This window comes from Orycteropus afer, unplaced genomic scaffold, assembly GCF_000298275.1.
Source record: "Orycteropus afer afer isolate SDZICR_OR568_19922 unplaced genomic scaffold, OryAfe1.0 scaffold00454, whole genome shotgun sequence".
NCBI classification, from domain to species: Eukaryota; Metazoa; Chordata; class Mammalia; order Tubulidentata; family Orycteropodidae; genus Orycteropus; species Orycteropus afer.
This window is the reverse complement of record NW_006922041.1, coordinates 165,839-189,632: the sequence shown is the minus strand read 5'-3', so window position 1 is coordinate 189,632 and position 23,794 is coordinate 165,839. Positions and strand designations below refer to the sequence as shown.

General features: G+C 40.1%; 1 protein-coding gene across 1 annotated transcript in view; it reads left to right on the top strand.

The window, feature by feature from the left end:
- ATP10B (ATPase phospholipid transporting 10B (putative)) overlaps positions 1-23,794 on the top strand; it is a 188,388-nt gene that overhangs the window by 67,259 nt on the left and 97,335 nt on the right. The window contains exons 6-9 of the mRNA XM_007954247.2: positions 8,609-8,740; positions 12,847-12,974; positions 14,659-14,911; positions 16,004-16,242. Coding sequence (XP_007952438.1) covers positions 8,609-8,740; positions 12,847-12,974; positions 14,659-14,911; positions 16,004-16,242 — 752 coding nt within the window. The remainder of the gene's footprint in view (positions 1-8,608; positions 8,741-12,846; positions 12,975-14,658; positions 14,912-16,003; positions 16,243-23,794) is intronic.

The following is a 23,794-nucleotide window of genomic DNA, read 5'->3' as shown; positions in this document are numbered from 1 at the left end:
CCTTCAATCTCACTAATTCTGTCTTCCATTGATTCAATTCTACTCCGTTACCTGTTCAATGTCTTATATATTTCTGGAAATTTAGTATTAATCTTCTGGATTTCTGTCTGTAGATTTTGTATCATTTCTAATTTTTCATTTATTTTGTCATTTTGTTCATGTATTGTCTTTTGAAATTGTTTTAGTGTTTTCTCTGTGTTTTCCTCAGTTTTGTCAGTGTTCTCCTTGATCTGTCTCTCAATTTGTTGAAGATACCTAAATATAATTCTTTTGAATTCCTCATTAGGGAGAAGCATTGGTGCTGCCTCTTCCTCAGGGATGTGTTTTGGGTCTGTATCCTGGTCCCTTGTTTCTCTTGCTTTATCTTGCTTCTTTGTTTGTTGCTTTATCTTGGTTCTTTCTGTTGTCTCCAAGGCATTGTAATGTTTCTGTGTTTATATTTAATTGGTTATTGTATGTTGGTGTGACTTACCCACAATTTTCATTGTCTTTGTTTTGTTTGTATGCCATCTACATAAGCAGCATACTGTGCTGTGCTCCTCTATTCGCTAGTTGGCAGCACTTATACACTCACCACCTGTCTCCTTTTGCATGGTCAGCCTCCTGTATGTCCCTGCCATCCTTGGCAAACAGATCCTATTCTTAGGTTCCTGGAATATGAATGAGAATGCTGTCACTTTAAAATCCAAAATGGCTGCCGCTTATAAACATTCAAAATGGCTGCACCCTCAGTCACTTTAAATATCCCAAATGGATGCTGCTTGTAAACAATCAATATGGCTGCACCCTCCAGACAGCAGAAAGTCCACAGCTCAGGTTGTCTCCCTCCTTCCTAGTCATAGGCCACCAGCGCAGTCATCCCTGCACCCTTTGGTGACCATGGCTGATCTTTAGGTCAATTCTCAGGTCCCAACACCACTTGGAAATATTCAGGCTGTTGGTCCCATCAGAGTAGCTGACAACTCACTCCTCTGACCATCTCCTTACTCGCTGTTTTTGTTTAGGTTTTTCCACTAGTTGGTGCCTAATCCACTTCTATATACTTCCTTTCAAAGCTCGGAGCTCCAGGATTATCTTCTGTATCTCTGTCAATTGGTTTCTTTTTTCTTTGTTGAAGAGGGTCTGTGTCACTTGTCTGCCTATTCCTCCATCTTACCAGATGTCGACAGCAGCACCTCTTGCAATGAAATCTAAAGTCTTTGAGGACAGTCTTGTGACTTCTGTATCCCCAGTACATACTGCACAAACCAAAACCAAAACCAAAACTCACTGCCATCGAGTCAATTCCAACCATAGAGACCCCCATTGGGTTTCTGATGCTGTAAATTGTTACAGAAGTAGATTGCCCTGTTTTCCTTCTACAGAATGGCTAGTGGGTTTGAACTACTGACCTTTTAGTTAGCAGGCAAATACCTTATCCACTACTCCACTAAAGCTCCTTACCTACTGCCACAAAAGCAAACTCACTGCTGTCAAGTCGATTTCAACTCATAGCAAGCCCTCCTTGGGTTTCCATGTCTGAGGCAGTATCTCTACAGAAGTAAATTGCCCAGTCTTCTTTCTGAAGCATGGTTGGTGAGTTTGATTTGACAGCCTTCTGGTTAGCAGTCAAATGCCTTAGGCACTATGCCACCAGAGCTCCTTACCTACTGCCCAATGCTCCATAAATATCTGTACTCCATAAATATCAGCTGTTAAATGAACAACTGATACACTACTCTTACTCTAGAGGAGATAGCTTCCCTGGAGTATCTACCTTTAGTAAAATGCTCCAAAACACTTTTCTCAAGGTCTTCCACTCACTAATATCCTTGGAACACCTTGGAATACTGTTTTATTTTTTGTTTGGTTTGGATTGATTTCTTTGGGTCTAAGTAGAACCCCATTTTTCATGCACATAGAAACACTAAGCTTCACTTTTAGAGAGTGTCAAAGGAAAATATTGGATTTTTTTAAAATATAACATCACGATCTAGCTAGATTTGCCTAATTTGGGGGAGAGGAGTTGTATTTGACAGCTCAAGTGACTGCTTTCAATTAAGGGTCTTTGGCAATGGAGTTCAACACCATCTGGTAGACCTACTGAAAATGAACTAAAAAAAAAAGTAGGCTGAGAGCTTTGCATATCTGCCTAAATAGAAACAATGAAGAAAGCTTGAGTGAGTGATGGAAGTGGGATAAGAAGACACAGATTTGGAGAGGGCATTAACTATATCTCTGGGGAGTCAACCTGCCTGGGATTGCAATCCACTCACTTGCTACAAGTTCCTGAGCAAGTTGGCCAAACTTTAAACACAAAGGGGAGTAATAGTGCCTACTCCATAGGGATATAAAATTCAAATGAGATTATCTGCAAATGAAAAAAAAACAGGGGTAGGGGGAACTTAACACAATGCCTGGCACATTAAAAAAGGTGAGCAAAATGGTAATAATAGCTTTTATTGTTATTATCAAGAGTAAGGGTCTCAACCTCAACGTTATTGACATTTTGGCCTGGATAATTCTTTGTTTTAAGGGACTGTGTGGTAGGATTTTTAGCAGCACACCTGGCCTGTATCCAGTAGATGCCAATAGCAACTCTTCCTCCCCCCAGTTCTAACAACCAAAAATGTTTTGAGACTTTGGTAATGTACCCTAGGGGGAGGGTAATCATCCTTGGTTGATAACGACTGGTCTAGAGTTATTGATGGACAAAATATGAGCACCTCAGAGCCAGAGACCCAGAAAGGCCAAGCTTTCCAGGATGAAGAAATCCAGTGTGCATACATGTGATCTTCCCAGCTGCCATTATGATGATGATAACAATTATAACAATGTAAAAGTAAACATTTATTGAGCCCCTACTGTGTAGTACCAGGAACTATTTTAGGTGCTTTGCACATATTGATTCACTCTCTCTGTGTGTACATATAACCATACAGATGAGGAAATTGGGGTACAAAAAGATTGACTCACTCAAGGCTATAAATCTACTGAGATTAACTCCTTGTCAATCAACTATCTGTCTGACTCTAAAGGCCATATTCTAACCACTACACCATACTGCCTCCAATGAAGCTCAACTCTTGTCAAAATGACAAAAGGATCCACAAAGATTTTCAGAAGGTGGGGAGCAGGTGAGTGAAGGTGTGACTTCGCTAACCTTTGTATGGGATGAGCCTGAGGCAAGCAGAAAGGCCATAGTCTCATCAGCCCCATCCGAAAGAGCTCATGGTACCACAAGAACCTCTAGCAATTGCAGCAACTTGAGTTTAATTTAATAAGACTGGAGTTTGTTCACTCCTACTGTTTTGTTGCCACTTTAAATCCACAAAGCAACCAGCTAAACAGCATTAAAACCATTCACTGCTGGAGCTGATGTATTGGTTTTCTTTAATTTTGCACAGAAAATATGTGACTGGCATTTTCTAATTCGACTCCTGAGGAGATAGCACAGTAGTTAAAATTCAGCAGCTCCAGAGGACAGGCTCTGACTAAAGACAGAGTCACAGTTTGGCTCTTAGCTCTTAGCTATGCAGGCTTGGACAAGACGCTTGCAATCTCTAAACTTGGTTTTCCTCACCTTTAAAACAGGGATGATAATACCACCTAGCTCATAGAATTCTTGTGAGGATTCTAGAAGAAAATTCATTGAAAGGCTTAGCCCAGACCCAGCACCCAGCCCTGTGTATTTGTTGATCTTGTTGTTTATTCCCTACAGTGAAGTGATTTCTGTTCTTACTTCCTCTTTAAACTTTTACACTTGAAATGATTTATAAATACCCATTCATGAGCTCATTCAACAAATATTTAGGTTTCTATCAGGCTGGCAGTTCAAATCCACCAGCCACTCTTCAGAAGGAAGACTAGGCAATCTATTTCCGTTGAGATACTGCCTCGTAACCCCAAGGAGGGGTCGCTATGAGTCAGAACCAACTCAACAGCAATGAGTTTGGAATTTTGGTATCATCTCCAAAGGAATTCTGGCAGTGCAGTGGTTAAGGCATTTGGTTGCTAACCAAAAGTTTGGAAAATCAAACACACCAGCTGCTCTGTAGGAGAAAGATGATGCAGTCTGCTTCCATAAAGATTTACAAGCTTGGAAACTCTATGGGGCAGTTCTACTCTGTCTCATAGGGTTGCTATGAGTCAGAATTGAAGGAGTTCCTGGGAGGTGCAAGTGGTTAATATGCTTGGCTGCTAACTGAAAGCTTGGAAATTCACATCTACCTAGAAGCACTTCAGAAGAAAGACCTGACAATCTACTTCCAAAAAGTCAGCCACTGGAGTACAGTTCTGACACTTATGAGGCCACCAAGAGTCAACTTGAGGACAACTAGTTACTATGTTCTAAGCACTGTGGCATTAGGCGAAAGGTGCACAGTCCTGGCTCATGAGCTAGTAGTATTGCCTAGCAGGGGCCTTGGACAGTGGCACAGGACTGAGAAAAGAAAAGTGCAAGGTTCTGTGGGACCCAGTTTAAGGGGTCAAGAAAGTGGTTTCCCAGAAGATGTGGTATTTAGGTAAGCCCCAGGGGACAAAAAAAAAAAAAGTGTCCACCAAGCTAAGAAGTGAAGGAAGAATGCTGCAGGCAGAGGAACAAGAAAAGTGAATTAAAAGCTGGGATCAAACTAGACAGTCATCCCACCAGCTGAGGCAGAAGAGGCAGTCAGAAGAGCTGCTTCCCAGTTTGGCACTGCTCCTAGTTTGCCTGGTGGCCTTAGGCCACCCTTTCAGCACCTTCTTCCTCATTGGTAAAATGAGAATTCTGATCTGGCTTACAAAAAAGAAGAAAAAAATTCCAAACCAGTTGTCATCAAGTGGACTCCAAGTCAGGGAGGCCCCGTGTGTTGCAGAGGAGAACTGTGCTCCATAGAGTTTTCAAGGCTGTAACTTTTCTCCCACAGTGCCACAGGGTGGGTTCCAGCTGCCAACTTGCTCTTGTTGTTGTTGTTGTTATGTGCCATCAAGTCAGACCCAACTCATAGCGACCCCTCCTTGGGTTTCCAAGGCGGTATCACTACAGAAGTAGATTGCCCAACCTTCCTTCCGAGGAGTGGCTAGTGGGTTTGAACCACCAGCCTTCTGGTTAGCAATCAAATGCCTTAGGCACTATGCTACCAGAGCTCCAGCCAATTTGCTGGTCTTCCAAAATTCTATCATGTGATCTCTGGTGTCCTTTCTATCACCAATGCCAACTATTGATGCTTCTTTATTTCCAACTTTCTCATTCCAATCACCAGTAATTATCAGTGCACATTGATTGCATGTTTCGCTAATTTCAGACTGCAGGATTTGGTAAAAATCTTCAATTTCTTCATCTTTGGCATTGTGGTTGGTGAGCAAATTTGAGTAATAGTCATATTAACTGGTCTTCCTTTTTTGGTGTATAGATATTATCCTATCTCTAACAGCACTGTACTTCGGTATAGATCTTGAAATGTTCTTTTTGACAATTAATGTGATGCCATTTCTCTTCAATTTGTCATTCCCAGCATAATAGACCACATGATTGTCTGATTCAAAATGGCCAACACTGATTCACTTCAGTTCAGTAATGCCTAGGATATTGATCTTTATGTGTTCCATTTCATTTTTGACAGCTTCCAGGAAGGATTCATACTTTATATGTTCCATGTTCTGATTATTAATGGATGTTTGCAGCTGTTTCTCTCATTTTGAGTTTCTCTCATTTGCCTCATCAGCAAATGAAAGTCCCAAAACCTTTACTCCATCCATGTCATTAAGGAGGCAACTCTTTCCCAGTCATATTTTGAGTGCCTGCCAGCCTGAGGGGCTCATCTTCTGACATTGTATCAGACAAAGTTCCACTGCTATTCATAAGGTTTTCACTGGCCAGTTTTTTCAGAAGTAAATCACCAGGCCCTTCTTCCTGTATTTGAAATACTGGTGGCATAGCTTCTAGCATTACAGAACATGAAAACCACCACAGTACCACAAACTGATAGATGAGTGGTGGTACAGGATCTGTACCTACCTATATTCCAATTTGCGTATGCCCATCCATATGTGCTCAAACACTCATTATTATTTTGGTTGTGCTGTGCTCACTATATTCATAATTAGTGCCACTTTTCCCATCACCAAAGTAACTACTCTCAGTGTTCAACTAAATAAAATAACTCTTCTGTACTGTATAAAGTATAATTTCCCCAGCCACTGCCCCTTCCTAGTAACCACCAATGAACATTGGTCTCTCTATATTTATCTATTCTTATCTTCTTATAAAGAGGAATCATATAACGTTTGTCCCTATATGCTTGACTTGTTTCACTTAGCATTGTGCCCTCCAGATCTATCCATTTTATAATATGGTTCCCAAACTCATCATTGTTCTTCATAGTTGCGTAGTATTCCATTATACGTAGGTACCACAATTTGCTTATCCATTCATCCGTTGATGGACACTTGGTTGTTTTTCTTTTTCCTTTTTTTTTTTTTTTTTGCTATTGAGAATAAAGCAGTAATGAATATAGGTGTAAATATGTTCATGTCATTATTTTAAGGAGCTCTGGTGGCGTAGTGCCTAAGACATCTGACTGCTAACCAGAAGGCTGGCAGTTCAAACCCACCAGCCACTCCTCAGAAGGAAGACTGGGCAATCTACTTCTGTAGTGATTCTGCCTTGGAAACCCAAGGAGGGATTGCTATGAGTTGGATCTGACTCTACGGGAGTGAATTTGGTTTGGTTTTTTTATGGTGTATACCTAGGAGTGAGATTGCTGGATCATAGGGTAATTCTCCTTTCAGTTTTTGAGAAAGAGCCATACCATTTTCCTTAATTGTTGCACCACTTTACAGTCCCACTAGCAATTGATAAGACCCAATCTCACCACATCCTTGCCAACATTTGTTCTCTCTCTCTTTTTCTTTTTTTTTAAGTCAGTGCCATTTTAGCCAGCATAGGATGGTATCTCATTGTAGTTTTGATTTACATCTCTCTGGTGCAGTGGTTAAGGCATTTGACTGCTAACCAAAAGGTTGATGATTCAAACTCACCAGCTACTCTACAGAAGAAAGATGAGGTAGTCTGCTTCCGTAAAGATTTATAGCCCTTGAAAACTCAATGAGGGGTCACTATGAATCAGAATTGACTTAATGGCAATGAATTTGATTTAGCTTAATGGCTAATGATTGCGAACATTTTCATCTGTTTGGTGGCTATTTGGATGTCTTCTTTGGTGAAGGTTCAGTTCATATGCTTTGCACATTTTGTGATTGGGTTGTTAGCCTTTCTGTTGTTGAGTTATTTCAGTTTTCTATACATTTTAGAGATTAGATCCTTACTAGGTAAATTGTTTCCAAAGATATTTTCCCAGTCTTTAGGTTGTCTATTTACTCTTTTAATAAAGTATTTTGATGAGTATAAGTTTTTAATTTTTAAGAGGTCCCATCTATCTATTTTATCTTCTTCTATTCAAAAATTTGTTATAATGTTTGTTATCCTATTTTCACAAAAGATTAGGTCTCATAGTTTTCTTCCTATGTTGTCTTCCAGGAATTTTATGCTTTTTAAGTTTAATATTTAGGTCTTTGATCCATTTCAAGTTAGTTTTTGTCTTTTATTGAGAATGGGTCCTGTTTCATTTTTATGCAGGTGGATATCCAGTTTTGCCTACACCATTTATTAAAGAGACTATTTTTTCCACACTGAATTGACTTTGACCCTTTGTTGAAAATCAGGTGTCCATAGATAGCTGAGTTTAATTCTGGATTCTCAATTCTGTTCCATTGCTGAGTCAATTCTGTGTCTATTGCTGAGTCAATATCAGTTTGTTTTAATTATAGTGACTGTATTTTATGTTTTGATGTTGGAGAGTGTGAGACCTCCTGCTTTTTTCTTTTTCTTAAATATTATTTTGGCTATTTAGGGAAGGCCTATTTTCTTAAAAAGGAGCGGTGGTGGCAGTGGTTAAGTGCTTGGCTGCTAACTGAAAAGTTGATGGTTCAAACCCACCACCTTCCTATGGCAGAAAGATGTGACAGTCTGCTTCCATAAAGATTACAGCCTTGGAAATCCTACTCTGTCCTTTAGGGTTGCTATGAATTGGAATTGACTTAACAACAATGGGTTTTATTTTCTTAAATATTAGACAAATGGTACCTTCCGTGGGCTAAAAGAAGGAAAAATAGACTGGGAATCAGAACCCTGGTTCTCATTTTACCTTTGATGCTAATTTTTCTTTCACTTTGGGCAAAACCCTTCCTCTCTCTGGTCTTCAGTTTCCCCAGATAGAAAATGAAATGACTGGATGAGATCAGTAGTTCTCAAACTTTGTTGTTCTTTCTTTGAATAAATTTTATGCAGCACTCCAAGATAGGAAGGGAGCTGCTTAGGGCTCAGCTGAGGTGGGTCATAACCTATACACCCTGCACATAGTTAATGTGCTTGGCACATGAGGGTACTCAATAAGTATCTGACTATTATGTGAGACCACTATAGTTATTCTCAGCAGCCTCCCTCAAAAACACAAGTTCTTAGCAACCTCCCTGAAGCAGGACAGCTTCTGGTTAGAGAATGCCGACGATAAGCTCCTGTGAGAAGAGCCAAGGGTGAGCTCCAGGCCAGACACAAACAGGGGCTGATTTCCCCATTTTTCTCTCAAAGGCCATGAGACAAAAGCCATGCTGAACAACAGTGGCCCACGGTACAAACGCAGTAAGATTGAACGGCGCATGAACACACACATCTTCTTCTGCATCGGGATCCTCTTCCTCATGTGCCTCATCGGAGCTGTAGGTATGGAATATTTCAGAAAGAAGAATACAGTAGGCTTCTGTTTCCTTGGCCAAGTTGCTTCAACTCTCTGAGTCTCTGTTTCCTTATCTGTAAAACAGGGTTAATAAAAATTAATCTGTCTAGATTAATGAGATGCCAAAGAGATAAAATGCAAGTGAAAATCTCTTAAAAGGATTATGTGCTATTTAAATATTAGAAATTGTCATTAGTCATTTATTTGTTCAAGAAATACTTACTGAACTCATGTACTCTCTTAGCGTGGAAGGATAAGCATGTTAGCATGGGAAGATGAATCACTCAGAGGACCGGTCCTCAAAGAGCTCATAATCTAGAGCTAGATGGAGTCCAATACACTACTATTAGAATCAATAATACAATCTGCCACACTCAGTGAGGCACACACACAAACTGCTGTATTAGTGTCTTATTGCTGCTGTCACAAATTCAGTCATTCAAAACAACACAAATTTATTTTCTTACAGTTCTGGAAGCCAGAAGTCCAAAATCAGTTTCCTTGAATGTTTTAGTTATCTAGGTGGCTTTAAATAACAGAAATTTATTTTTTTCACAGTTCTGGAGGATAAAAGTCTAAATCAGGGTCTTTGCCATGTCGTTTTCTTCTGTGAGACTCTCTCCTGGTTCTGGTGGCTGCCAGCAATGCTTGGCATTTCTCTGCTCGTGGATTTTCAAATGTCATGTGTCTTCTGCTCCTTTTATAACTCATAAGTGATTAAGTTTAGGACTCACTCTAGTAACCTAATATCAAAGAAAACTCTTATTTCCAAAGAAGATTATATTTACAGGTGCAGGAATACTTCATTTTACTGCACTTCACTTAATTGTGCTTCAGAGATATTGTGTCTTTTACAAATTGAAGTTGTGTGACAATTCTCTGTTGAACAAGTCTATCGGCACCATTTTTCCAACAGGATATGCTCACTTTGTGTCTCTGTGCCACATTATGGCAATTTTCACAGTATTTCAAACTTTGTCAACATGCTGTTGCACACTTAATACAGTATAGTGAAAATATAACTTTTATATTCACTGGGAAAACAAAACATTCATATGACTCACATTATTGGCAATATTCATTTCATTGCAGTGGTCTGGAACCAAACACACAATATCTTGGCAATGTGCCTGTGTAGGAGTTAGGACTTCAATATATATTTGGTGAAGACAATATAATTCATAACACATAGGACTTTTAATATAAGGTCAAATTTTGGCAGTAGGCTTGGTACCTTCTAGAAGTTCTTTCTAAAAACAACATGGAGAGTTGTGGAAGGGGGAGGATCTGTTTCCTCACCTTTTCCAGCTTCTAGTAGCTACCTGTATTCATTGGCTTGTGGTTCCTTCCTTCACCTTCAAAGCATATCACTCTAATCTCTGCTCATATCACCTTCTCTTCTGTAATGGTATCTCTCCTTACCTCTCACTTATAAGGACATTGGGCCTACCTGGGTAATCCAAGCTAATCTTTCTATATCAAGATCCATAATCATATTTCCAAAGTCCTTTTCATTATATAAGATAGCATAATTGAAGGGTCTAGGGATTAGAACATGGACATCTTGAGGGACCATTATTCATCTTAGCCACAAGCATTTATAGGAGCCTCAAGAAGGGAAGTTGTTCATGCAAAGATCAGTGCTAGAGTTGGCTCCCAAATACAGGTAGGAGTCTGCCAGGAGAGGTAGATGGTATGGGCAAAGAGAGGAGCAGGACAGGATAGACACATATGAGGAGAAAGAGCCCATTCTTCACCTCCAAGATGGCACAAACAAAGCACATCTTATGCAGAGAATCATTTTATGTAGAAGAACAGTTGCTATTTGGTGTTGCAAGAGCAAGGCCAGGAAGGAAACTTGAATCAGAACCTGGTTGCAGCTGAGTTCTACAACTGCTATAAGCATGGGGAATTGTGGAAAGTTTAAGTAGTAGGACTGACTTGGAGGCATTTAAGTTGACCCTCATAGTGTAGGCAAAGAGAGACCATAGCTGGAGCTCTTATCCACTGCCACCCCTCTGTGGCTTCATTCAAAGCATGGCTCTCAGGCCCCTACAGGAGACCCCAAAAAGTACCAAGGAAGCTCAAGAGGAAGAACTCAAGTGCTGAGTCCAGAATCCACTGCCAAACCAAAACCAATAAGCAGCAGTAGTGTTTTTTCTTTACTTTCTTTACTTGCCTTAGGAATCATTCTCATCACTGTTTTTCAGAAAGATAATGTCTGAAAGGGCAAGGCCTTGCTGGGACTAAGAGATTTTATGTGCCACTACAGTTAAGATACTCTGATTAAGTCATGTGGGTTGCCTAGAGTATTTAATTAATATGCTTCCCAAATGGCTTTAATAGCACTCTGCATGAGGGTGGTTCACCACTGTAAGAATATATGGAGGGGACAGAAAGCAAGCCCAGAATACAGTCCCCAATAGCCACTTCTGTGTCCCTCAGTGATGCTGCCGGACTGTTGTCTCTGCTTCAGTATTGTTTTTCAGGGAATGTCAGAGCTGGAAAGACATTTGAGATCATCTCATTCTATCTCCAGAGAAAAGAAATTGATGACAAAGAGGTCACACCATGAGATAAGCTACAGACAAACCAGAAACAGCTTAGAAGATTCACCAAAATAATAAATAAATTGAGGAAGTAATAGGGAGGCAGAACTCTATTCTTTCTGACAATGACACTCACGCAGCGGCAGACCTCTGTTGGCACCTAATTAAAGCAGAGCTACTGGGGAAGGTGAAAGCTCTTGAGCATAATTCCAGGGTTCTTTGCCACATGTTTACATTGATTTTGTAAAGGTGGAATTTATTCTTTCTTTGTCCAAGATATCCTCTCCCAGACCTTTCTATCCACCCACCACTTGCCCAGGCTTCAGGACCTCTCAAGCCCTTTTCCTTCATGCAAGTTTCTCTAGCTTCTCTCAAGGTCTTTTCTGACCCCTCTGAAGGATAGTAATCCTTACTCTATGCCATATGTTTGGCCCCTAGTCATTTACTCTGTAATATTTCCTTCAAACACCTTCATATTTCTAACTTTCCTTTCCTATAACGTATGATAGCATTGGCCCAAGCCCCTGAGTGTGAAAGAGTCTTCAGGCAAGACAACATTCTCTATGTCTTTTATTCCCTATAGTTCATACCTTGGAGCTGAAGAGGCAGCTGGTGTTTATTCAGCATGTACCACATGCCCATCACTGGGCTAGGACCATTATACATACCAAGTTATTCTACTATCAAAACAACTCTGTAGGAAAAGTAGAATTACAAATTAACAGCTGAGGTACTGAGTTTCAGAAATCTCTGTAGCAGGTGCTGGATACACTTCATCTTATACAACTTCAGATAATGGGTGTTGTTATCCCCATTTTGCAGTCAGGGAAATAGAAGATTCAGTCTACATCTGGCACTGTTGCCAAGGACTCTCATGGCATTTTGGGCTCTGACACAGTCCCTCACACTGTACAGGATTTCATCCTTTTTCTTGTTTGTCTCCCTAGCTCAATAGAGAGCTCTTGAAGGACAAGATCTAGGACTAACTCCTCCTTGAATATACTAAATATTCACTAAAAGGATGGAACATGGATGAATAAATGGGTTGATGAATGGATGGATAGATAGGTGGGTGGACAGATGGACAGATGAATGAATAGATAAATGGACAGAGGGAAGGATGAAGGATGAATGGACAGATGATAGATGAGTGGGTGAATGGATGGATAGATGGATGGGTGGATAGATAAGGAAGGGTTGTCAAGGGATATCTGTCAAGACATCCCTGTCATGCAATTTCTAGCACACAACTGAATAGAACACATGTCTCTTTTTTTTTTTCCAACACCTAAATAACAGGACTTCATTATAATATAAGTAATTCCCATGCTAGAGTCCTCTTATAGAACAAACTTAATTTAATCAAATGATTGAAGTTTAAGGTATATTAATGACTAATTTAGAGATAAATGATACATATAAAGAGAACCATGTCATACAGAATATGGATTGGTTCTTCTGAAGCACACCCACTTCATGGGCTCATGTAATTGACCATTTTTAGGATTAAGTGAAGATTCTGCCCTGGCTTTACCTCTTTTCAGGTCACACCCTCTGGAATGCAACCTTTGAAGAACACCCTCCCTTTGACGTTCCAGATGCCAATGGCGACTTCCCTCCCCTTGCCCTTGGGGGCTTCTACATGTTCCTCACAATGATCATCTTGCTCCAGGTGGGAAACTCACCCTAAATAAGGTCCCAAAAGCTGAGACCTTATTTGTTGTATTCTTACAACTTTTCAAAATAAGGAAAAATTAACATTGGCTTCAAAAGAGAACTAACTGGACTGAGATGGGAAAGTATTTATTGCTTTCTTGTATGTCTTTGAATGTATTCACACTTGCAGTAATGTCAGAACGAGCTCAATCTTGTGGACTACCACAGCACCCTCTCCCAGATAGTAGAATGGGAAAAATAATTATTTGTCTTTTCTATTTAAGAGCAAGATTACAACAATGACTCAAGCATGCCTGTCCCTTTGCCAGGTATAGAACAGATAAAGCAATAATGATCAGAGTGGGTGAATCAGAACATTAACCAGAATGGAAAAAATTATGGGTTGAAGCCCTGCTAGAAACTTAATTGCCCTCATAGAAAACAAGGGCAACATGTGCATTGCATAGCAACCAAATCTCTTACCCAGTTCAGTCAAAACCATTGTGCCACCCTCAAAGATGGTGGTGGCCAACCATGCAGATTTCAATATGTGTCACTTTCCACAGTCCTGGCAACAATCCAATGTCAGGTACCAGCCTCCTGAAAGAGCTCACTGTGCCTCTTCTGAGTCTCCCATTCCAGGGCTTTGACCTACAATATTTCCCATTTTATTAAGTGTTCTGAATCCCCCAAATTTTAAAAATTTGGGTCTTTTCATTGGCCATAACTGAACCAGTTCAAACCAGTTCAAAGCTCTGCACCCAAGACATTGTTACTGCCCAGCTTTGGCTTTGCCTGTTCCCTCTGCCTGGGATGTTCCTCCTATTGATATACTCATGACTCATGCCATTGTTTCTTCTAGGTTTCTGTGTAAAAGTCATGTATATACAAGAGCCCTTCCCAGCTCATATTCTCTACCTTTACTTTTCTTTATTCTTCAAGAGATTTATCCCCACTGATATATATTTATTTGTTTTCTTACTGCCTGTATCCTCTCACTGGAATATGAGGACATTAAGACCAGAGATCTTGCTCTGTTCAGTACTATTTCTAGGACTTATAGCAGTATCTAGGGAGTCCTGGTGGTGCAATGGTCAAAATGCTTGGCTGCTAACCCAAAAGTCAGTGGTTCAGACCTACCAGCTATGAGAGAAAGATGTGGTGATCCACTTCTGTGAAGATTTACAGCCTTGGAAACCTTATGAGGCAGTTTTACTCTGTCCTATAAGGTCGCTATGTGTCAGAACTGACTTGACAGCAGTGAGTTTTGTTTGGTTTGGAGAACAGTATCTACACATAGTCAGCACTTGATAAATATTATGTATTGAATCAGTGACCAATAATCAACAATGGGTCTGATTTCCTGTAAAAGTGGCTGGCAGAGAGATCTGAGGAAGAGTCTGGACAGAGGCGTTAACATTTCTTCACACTCCACCAGCTCAGGCAGTAAATAAACCAATAGTGAGGTCTATTTCCTACCAGACACTATTTGACTCCCTGGTTGAAGAAATTTTGCCTCTTTTTCAGATTCCCCTAAGAATCCCATAAGTTTCCAAGGGAAGCATAAAGTCACTGACCTTCTATTTCTCAGAGAAAGTCCACCAAGCTTTCTACTCAATATTTCTACTACCTACTATTAGGGTCCTGACACAGGGAGCCCAGCCTGGTTTCTAACATAGTGGGAATTGATCTCCTCTCAGGTGCTGATCCCCATCTCTCTGTATGTGTCCATTGAGTTGGTGAAGCTTGGGCAAATCTTCTTCCTGCACAATGACCTTGACTTATATGACGAAGAGACCAATGTACCCATTCAATGTCGAGCCCTCAATATCACTGAGGACCTGGGCCAGATCCAGTACATCTTCTCTGACAAGACAGGAACCCTGACTGAGAACAAGATGGTGTTCCGGCGCTGCACCATCATGGGCAGTGAATTTTCCCACCAAGAAAATGGTAGGTGGGGCTCTCAAGGGTCTCCATCCCTTTTTCTAAAAGGAAACATCCTACCCTCCTCAGAGAATAAGGGGTAAAAGACATTGCCCTGGCTTCCCACAGATGCATGTGGCATTTTGGCAAGTTGCTTACTGTCTCCATGTGCTTTGTTTTGTCACAGCTCAGAGTTGTTCTTAATACTACTAAACTTTCATTTATCCACAGCAGCTCTACATGGTACCCTTCCAGTTGATCTTTTTTCTAGTGTGATTTACACACAGGATTTTTTTTTTTTTTTAATGTATCAGAAATGGGTTAGTGACATGTCCCAATTGTATCCCAGTCATACAGCAAAGGCCTAAAAATTTCTCAGGTCACCTTATCTGAGATGCCAGGACAAATCAAGGTCTAGGCTCATGGCTAGATTCAACACACCCAGGAAATTCTTTCCATGCTAACTGATCGCTTGGATTTTCACTGAAGCAAAATTTCAACTTAGCAGATATGGCTGTAAAATGTAAAATTGCCTGGACTGTCATCTTTCATAGACTGAAAGTGCCCTTTAAATTCACCTTGTTCCCTTAGTTACCCGTCATAAACACTCATACACTTTGTAACTAAGAGAAGAAACTCTCAAAGGAGCAGCATTAATTCTTTTGAGAAAGAGAAAGAAGAGACATTACAGGCAGCCCTATCCCTTTTGCCTTGGTGGTAGTTAAATGTTCACTTGAAAGCATGTCGTTTTACAAATAATAAAAGTGTTAATAATAATGTCATTACCAGGACTAAAAGTGTGGTAACCACTTTAACACATTATATCATTAAGTCTTCAAAGCAACTCTTTTATTTGAGTACTTTTTAAAAATCCCTAATAGAGAAATATAGGCTCAGATAAGTCAAAGCTCAAAGTCACGTAACTAGCAGTAGTAGAGCCAGGATTTGAACTTATGTGAGCTACTTCCACCCATCTTTCTCTAGTCAGGGTAACCCAGTTGTCAGTTTCCCAGAGCAATCCTTCCCATGCTCTTACTCCAATCCACAAAGCTTAGGATCACCCCAGTCACGATCCAGCCAAAATATGTCTGGGACAATAACGGGACTCCTTTCTTGCAGCCAAGCGACTGGAGACCCCAAAGGAGCTGGACTCAGACAGTGAAGAATGGACCCAATACCAGTGTCTGACCTTCCCAGCCAGATGGGCCCAGGGCCCAACAACTTTAAGAGGCCAAGGAGGTTCCCAGCCTCTGAGGAGAAGCCAGAGTGCCCGAGTGCCCATCCAGCGCCATTCCCGTCAAAGGTCCATGGGGCACTGTGAAAGCGCACAGCCTCCTGTGGCCTTTAGCAGCCCCATAGTAAGTTCTTGCTTTTTGCTTTTGAATTGTATGTGTACCATCTTGGGAGAGATGGGAGAAGGCTCTGCAGTGAGGAATACAAAAGACTGTATAAACATTGAAGAGCTCTCAAAATGTCAGCCTTTGGTCACATATGTGTTTTGCTGGGCACATACGATTATTTTCATTTGAAATGTTTGTTGTTGCTTATAAATTGGGAAATTTCATATGCAAGTGTAGATTTCTGGGTTTTCCTTTAAAAATGAAATTAGAAAAATTCTTCACACTAAGCCAGCATTTCCTCCTGCCAATATTTGGCTTGAGTTAAGGAGTTGATGCACTTAGACTGGGCATGTAGTCTTCAGTTCCCCCACTACTATTTACCTTCATCACTGAAATGAGTACCTCATCATTTATCATTATGCATGCTTTTCTGATAATAAAATTAAGAAACAAAAAACAATCTGCCATTGAGCCGACTCCACTCAAATTAGGAAAACAAAAGTTAGATTTGTAAAGCTTAATTGTTTCAAGGGGAAAAAAAGGTGGAGGGAATATACTTTTTGTGGTAATAAAAAAAAAAATAGTCTTAAATGGTTATTAAGTGAAGAACATCTATGTCAAAGATTCCCTCCCACTTTTTTTCCTTAAGTTATCTGTCTGGCCCCTAAAGCATTCAAATTTGAAACTTTTGATCTGGACTTTCTTCATAAGGTTCCTTCATCTTTGATTCATTAGGATTGCTATCCCTCAACATCCAGGTAGCAGGTGAAGAAATTAAGTTCTTTCCCCAGGATGACATAGCATTCCCCACAAGTGAAGGCCAGAACCAGGGTCTTCTGACTCCTGTTTCCTTCTTTATTCTGCATCATGTTGTTTCTCCAGGGAACATGAAAACACATCATCTAGGATCTTCTGCATTTACAGCGTCACAGAGTGTCCCCAACTATTCCCCAACTATCTTGAACAAGAGACACATACTAACTATCAAAAAATCAGATTTAAGAAAGGATCTTTTGGGGGCATTTCCTTCAGTCTTTACATCCCTCATAAGTACATACACCTACATCACTACACATATTTAACATTTTTGCAATCATAGTACATAGATGCAGGGTTTGGTTGTTGTTGTTTTTAATTTAAGATATCAAAAGTATTTTACCATGTTACTACCTAATATTCATAACTCAGGACTAGGTTTTCTGACTGTGACAAAGAAGAAATGCTTTCTTCTATGTCAGGGTTATTACTTATTTAACTGTAGGTAAGTACACTGTCTGTATTAGTGTCATACACATAAATACAACATTAAAAACCAAACTGACTGCCATCAAGTCGATTCTAACCCATAGTGGGCCCCATTGAGTTTCTGAGGCGGTAAATCTTTACAGAAGTAGATTGCCCCATCTTCCTTCCATGTAGCAGCTGGTGGGTTTGAACTGCCAACCTTCTGGATAGCAGTCAAATGCCTTAGGCACTGCACAACCAGAGCTCTTCAAAATTTGCAAAAATAAAATCTAGTAACAGTGTGTTAAAACATATGAATCCCGTGAGAGTTGTTTGCTTGTTTGTTTTATTTTCCCAAGTAAGACAACAACAGGACATGCATGTTGTCAAATCTTTCTCTAATTCTGTCCCACCCAATTCAAATGTTGTCCCTCCAACTCTTTACCTAAATATTTGTAAAGTAAACTGAATGAATTCTCATTAGGCATAAATTCCTAGTCTTGCAGTCCCTGTGTCTTTTGGCACCTGCCAGTTGTATGTTCTATGAGCATCCTATATGCCTGACAACATTTTCTCCAGGCCAGGGGAAAAAAAAAAAAATTGCTATTGAGTCTATTCTGACTCATGATAACCCCATGTGTTACAGAATAGAGGTGCTCCATAAGGTTGTTTTGTTGTTGTTGTTGGTTTTAATCAGCAATCTACAGTTAAGCACTGAATAGTAGCCAAAAGGTTGGCTCCTTGGAAGATAATCCTGGTGATCTAATTCCAAAAAGTCACAGCCTTGAAAACACTATGGAGCAGTTCTCCTGCGCACACATGGGGTAGCCATGAGTCAGAATAGACTTGACAGCAACTAACAAAAACAACAACAAAATCTTTATGGAAGCAGATCGCCCAGGCCAACTGAGATAATTTTGTGAATCTTAGTTGGGACAGATATGCTGTTCCTTGTTTAACGTGACAAATCTCAGTAGCCCAGAAAAACTGCAGGCCTGCACCAGCCAGTATAACTTTCCTGTGGGGCTCTTAGCTGATGGTCAGTGAGAGTTACACATTAACCCCTAAACTGTCTCCAGATCCTGGATGTCAAACTTCTGCCCTGGGCAGCAAGGGAGAAGGCAAGTTCTAGCTAAGTTTACTCAAAAGCAAAAAGAAATTGGCACACAAATTAAGACCCAACTCTTGTTGTCTGAATAGGACAGGATGGTGACACTCAGAGGCCTATCTACAGAAAACAGTGCCTATATCAATTAGTTTTAAATTGCTGAATGATCTTTCACAGCTGGTGATGGAAACTGTGATGACCAATAGAAAATGCTCACTTTTGACCACCTCAAGGGGTGCCCAGGGCATATGTCATACCTGCCGTACCCTAGGTATGCCTCCGGTGATATTATTTTCTTTGTGAGCTAAGTAAATTGTTCTGCAATTGGATTGCTTGAAAATCAGGGGTTAATGGGACAATAGTAGCCCTGGGTTGTTGTTAGAGGGAGCACTGGATCAGGAAGTATAGGTTCTGATTTTAGCTCTATTACTGGCTTGTGGGAGGAGCTCTGGTAGCACAGTACCCAAGGCATCTCACTGCTAACCAGAAGGTTGGTGGTTCAAATCCACCAGCAATTCTGTGGAAGGAAAACTGGGCAATCTACTTCCATAAAGATTTACTACCTTGGAAACCCAATGAAAGTCACTATGACTTGGAATCAACTTGATGGCAGTGTTTATTTATTTATTTGTTTGTTTGTTTGTTTGTTTATGCTACTGGCTTGTGCAGCCACATTAAGCAACATGTAAAACCTCTCTCTATCCCTTCCATCACCTGTAAATACTTTGCTTACAATTCTCACCAGGTTGTTTTAAAAATTAAATAGTATAACAATATCACTGGTACATTTGGGGTCAGATGCTCTATGTTTTAATCTCAGATATACCATTTATCCATTTATTAGCTCTGTGTCTGGTCAACTTACTGAACTGGAAGCCTCAATTTTCCCATCTTTAAAATAAGGATTTATTATTATTTATTTATCTGCCTCATGAGTTTCTCTTAGAGATTTAATCTTAAAATCATGTATTCTGGACAAAGGGATAACTAATAGACATTTAAATGATCTTTCTAAAGCAAAGTTGTCACTCTTGGACAAATGTTCACATATCTGATGGCATTGAGAAAAAATGAATGGTTTTTATTCTTTCTGTAAGCCAATAGTTCTCTACCCTGGTTATACAGTAAATCATCTGGGGTGTTTCATAGTATACAATCCCCGAGCTCTGTCCCCCTAGGTTCTGGCTTATTTGTTCTAGCTGAATATTTGCATTTTTTGTTTCTGATGATTCTAGCCAGCAGCAAGATCTGAGAGGCTCTCTAAGGAGACCAGAAATTAGCCCTCACTAGGCTCCAATAAGAAGTCTCAGTGGTACAGTGGTTAAAGTGCTTGGCTGCTAAACAAAAGGTAGGCAGTTCAAACACACTAGACACTTCTTGGGAGAAAGATGTGGTATTCTGCTTCTGTAAAGATTTACAGCCTTGGAAACCCTAGGAGTAATTCTACTCTACCCTCTGATATCAGAGTTGGAATTGATTCACTGACTGTAGGCTCACTGACTGTGGGCTCAAATCGTTACCTTCCACAGCTTAGGAAGTGTTTGCTGAAGGTATGATATACGCTGCCTTAAAGGGCTCAACCAGTTACTAACAAGTCAGTTCTGACTCATGGCGATTTCTGTGTGTCAGAGTAGAACTGTACTCCATAAAGTTTTCAGTGGCTGATATTTTGGATGTAAATCACCAGGTCTTTCTTTCACGGCACCTCTGTGTAGACAAGAATCTCTTAACACTTCGATTAGTGGTAAAATATCTGCGCCTGGAGTACCAGATCCTTGAATTAACCCCTAAAGACCTTTGTGGCAGCCCCAGGCTATTCTTCTGGAGTCCCACCCGCGCATTTTTGGAAGACCCGTAGAAGCATGTCTGAGCTAGCTTAGTCTTCCACCTGCCTGCTGCATCTTCCCCTACCTGCCCACCTGGCACTGGTCTTATCTGCTGATCTTGGCATCATGAGTTCTTTGCCTTCCCTTTGAACACTCAGTCAGAACCTCCCTCTTTAAACCCTTAGGCACCAGCCTATGGCAGAAAATTCCACCGCATTCTAAAGAAGTCAGTTTTTGTTTTCCTTGGCCCTTCACTCTAAACCAAAAATAAAGCAAAACTCAACAACAACAAAAAGTTGGGTATTCTTTTGTTTTGTTTTGTTTTGTATTTTACTACAAAGAACAAGGAAGCATCAGTTATTGGCTCCTAACTTCCTGCTATACAATTTGTGACTTTAGGGCAGAGCCAGAAGTCCCAAACTGTTTAAAAACCATTTAAGTATTTTTCACTACAGGTGAAACCCATATGAAATCGTACCTTGCTTATTGGGTAATACGCCCCTGGGTGGGGATAACATAACTAAAGTGGTGACTTCTGAGCCAATGCTAATGTTACTGGCAGATAGAAAATGAAATGCTTTTCTCCCTGGTCTGTAAGAAGCCTAGTTTTGAGCAGAATCTTTGTTTAGAAGTATCACCTTACAAACTGTTTCCAGTAATCATAAATATTTCCCAGCCATAAAATTTGCATTTGGGCAGGATGGGCGCCTCCAAAATTCACCACCACTTCCTTCTGTGGGCATGCCCCATCCCACCTCTCCAGAGAGAATGCAATAAAAATAAATAAATAAATAAAAGAAGTTTCATTGGCATCTCTGCCTTAACTTCTTTCTTTTTCTCCTCTCTCCCTTCCTCCCTTCCATCCTTCTTTCCTTCTCTTTTTTTCACTAGCCAAGCACAGAAAAGGTGGTCACATAGCATAGAAACTCACTACACAAACCATGGTCCTTAGACCAGCATCATCAGCACTGCCTGGGAGTTTATTAGAAATGCAAATGAGCAGGCCCCATTCTAGACCTTCTAGATCAGAATCTGCTTTTTAACAAGATCTCCAGGTGATTGATATGCATATTAAATTTGGGAAATACTGATGTCATGTTTAAAAGGTCAGACTTTGGCATCAGGCAGAACTAGGTTTAAGTCACAGTCATTCAATTAAAGTTGTGACCTGGGACATGTTGCTTACCTTCAATCATCCTCATTTTCCTATAATTTAAATAGTAGAATAACAGTAATATCTCTATATTGTTATGAAGATTAAGTGATGTATGTGAAAGCACTTGGCAAAGTACCTGGCTTTGCTACATTATTGTTAGCTGCCATTGAGTTAACTTCAACTCATGGTGACTTTATGTACAACAAAATGAAACATTGCTCAGTCCTTCACCATCCTCACAATTACCAGCATGTTTGAACCTTCATTGGAGCTACTGAATCAATTCATCTTACTGAGGATCTCCTATATCCTAGTTGGCCCTCTATTTCGCCAAACATGATGTCCTCCTCCAGCAACTGATCCCTCACAATGACATGTCCAAAGCAAGGAGTCAGACAATGTTATGTTGGGATCCATAAGGTTTTCACTGGCTAATTTTCAGAATTAGATCACCAGATCTTCCTTCCTGTTGTTGTGGTGGTGGTTAGGTGCCATTGACTTACTTCCAACTCCTAGCAACCCTACGTACAACAAAATGAAACACTCCCCAGCCCTGCGCTGTCCTCACAATTGTTGTTATGTTTGAGCTCATTGTTTTAGCCACTGTGTCAATCCATCTCATTGAGGATCTTCTTCTTTTTTGCTGACCTTCTATTTTAACAAGGATGATGTTCTTCTCAAGTGACTGGTCCCTTCTGATAATATGTCTAAAGTATAAGAGAAAAAGTATCTTTCCAGTCTCACTTCTAAGGCGCATTCTGGCTATACTTCTTCCAAAACAGATTTATTTGATAGCAACCCCAATAGGGTTTCCAAGGCTGTAAATCTTAATGGAAATAGATTACCTCATCTTCCTTCTGTGGAGCAGCTCATGGGTTCAAACCACCTACTTATTGGTTATCAGCCCAATGCCTTAACCTTCTGCCAGTCCATGGTGTATTCAATATTCATCACTAACACCACAATTCAAAGACATCAATTTTTCTTTGGTCTTCCTTATTCATTGTCCAGCTTTTACTTTTACATGAGGCTATTGAAAATACCATGGCTTGGGTCAGGAGCATCGTAGTCCTCAAAGTGACATCTTTGCTTTTGAGAAGTTTAAAGAGGTCTTTTGCAGCAGGTTTTCCCAATGCAATGTGACATTGGATTTCTTGACTGTTGTTTCTATGGGCATTGGTTGTGTATCCAAGTAAAATGAAATTCTTGACAACTTAAATTTTTTCTCCATTTATCCTGATGTTGCTTATTGGGCCAGTAGTGAAGACTTATTTCCTTGATGTTGAAGTGTAATCCATACTGAAGGCAAGTAGTCTTTGATCTTCATCAGTAAGTGCTTCAAGTCATCTTCACTTTCAGCAACCAAGGTTGTGTCATCTACATATCACACATTGTTAATGAATCTTCCTCCAATCCTGATGCTGTGTTCTTCTTCATATAGTCCAGCTTCTCAGCATACAGATTGAGTAAGTACGGAGAATGGATATAATCCTGAAGCAAACTTTTCCCGATTTAAAATCACACAATATGTACTTGCACTGTTCAAACAACTGTCTCTTGGTCTATGTATAAGTTCCACATGAGCATAACTAAGTGTTCTGAAATTCTCATTCTTCAAAATGTTATCCATAATTTGTTATGATCCACACAGTCCAAGGCATTTGCATAGTCAATAAAATACAAGTAAACAGCTTACTGGTTTTCTCCACTTTCAGCCAAGATACATTTGACAGCAGCATTGATATCCCTTGTTCCACATCCTCTTCTGAATCTAGCTTGAATTTCTGGAAGTTCCCTGTTGATGTACCGCTGCAACCATTTTTGAATTATCTTCAGCAAAACTTTACTTGTGTGTGATATTAATGGTATTTTTAAATAATTTCCACATTCTATTGGATCACCTTTCTTTGGAAGGGGCACAAATATTGTCTAGTCTAGTCTAGTCGGCCAGGTAGCTGTCTTCCAAATGTCTTGGCATAGATGACTGAGCACTTGCAGCATTTCATCCACTTGCTGAAACATCTCAAATGGATCATTTTCTGGATCTTTATTTTTTTATCAATGCTTTCAGTGCAACTTGGACTTCTTCCTTCAATATCATTGGCTCTTGATCATTACTACCTCCTGAAATTGTTAAATGGTGACCAGTTATTTTGATACAGTGACTCTGTGTATTCCTTCTGTCTTCTTTTGATGCTTCCTGTGTCATTCAATCTTTTGCCCATAGAATCCTTCAATATTACAACTCGTGACTTG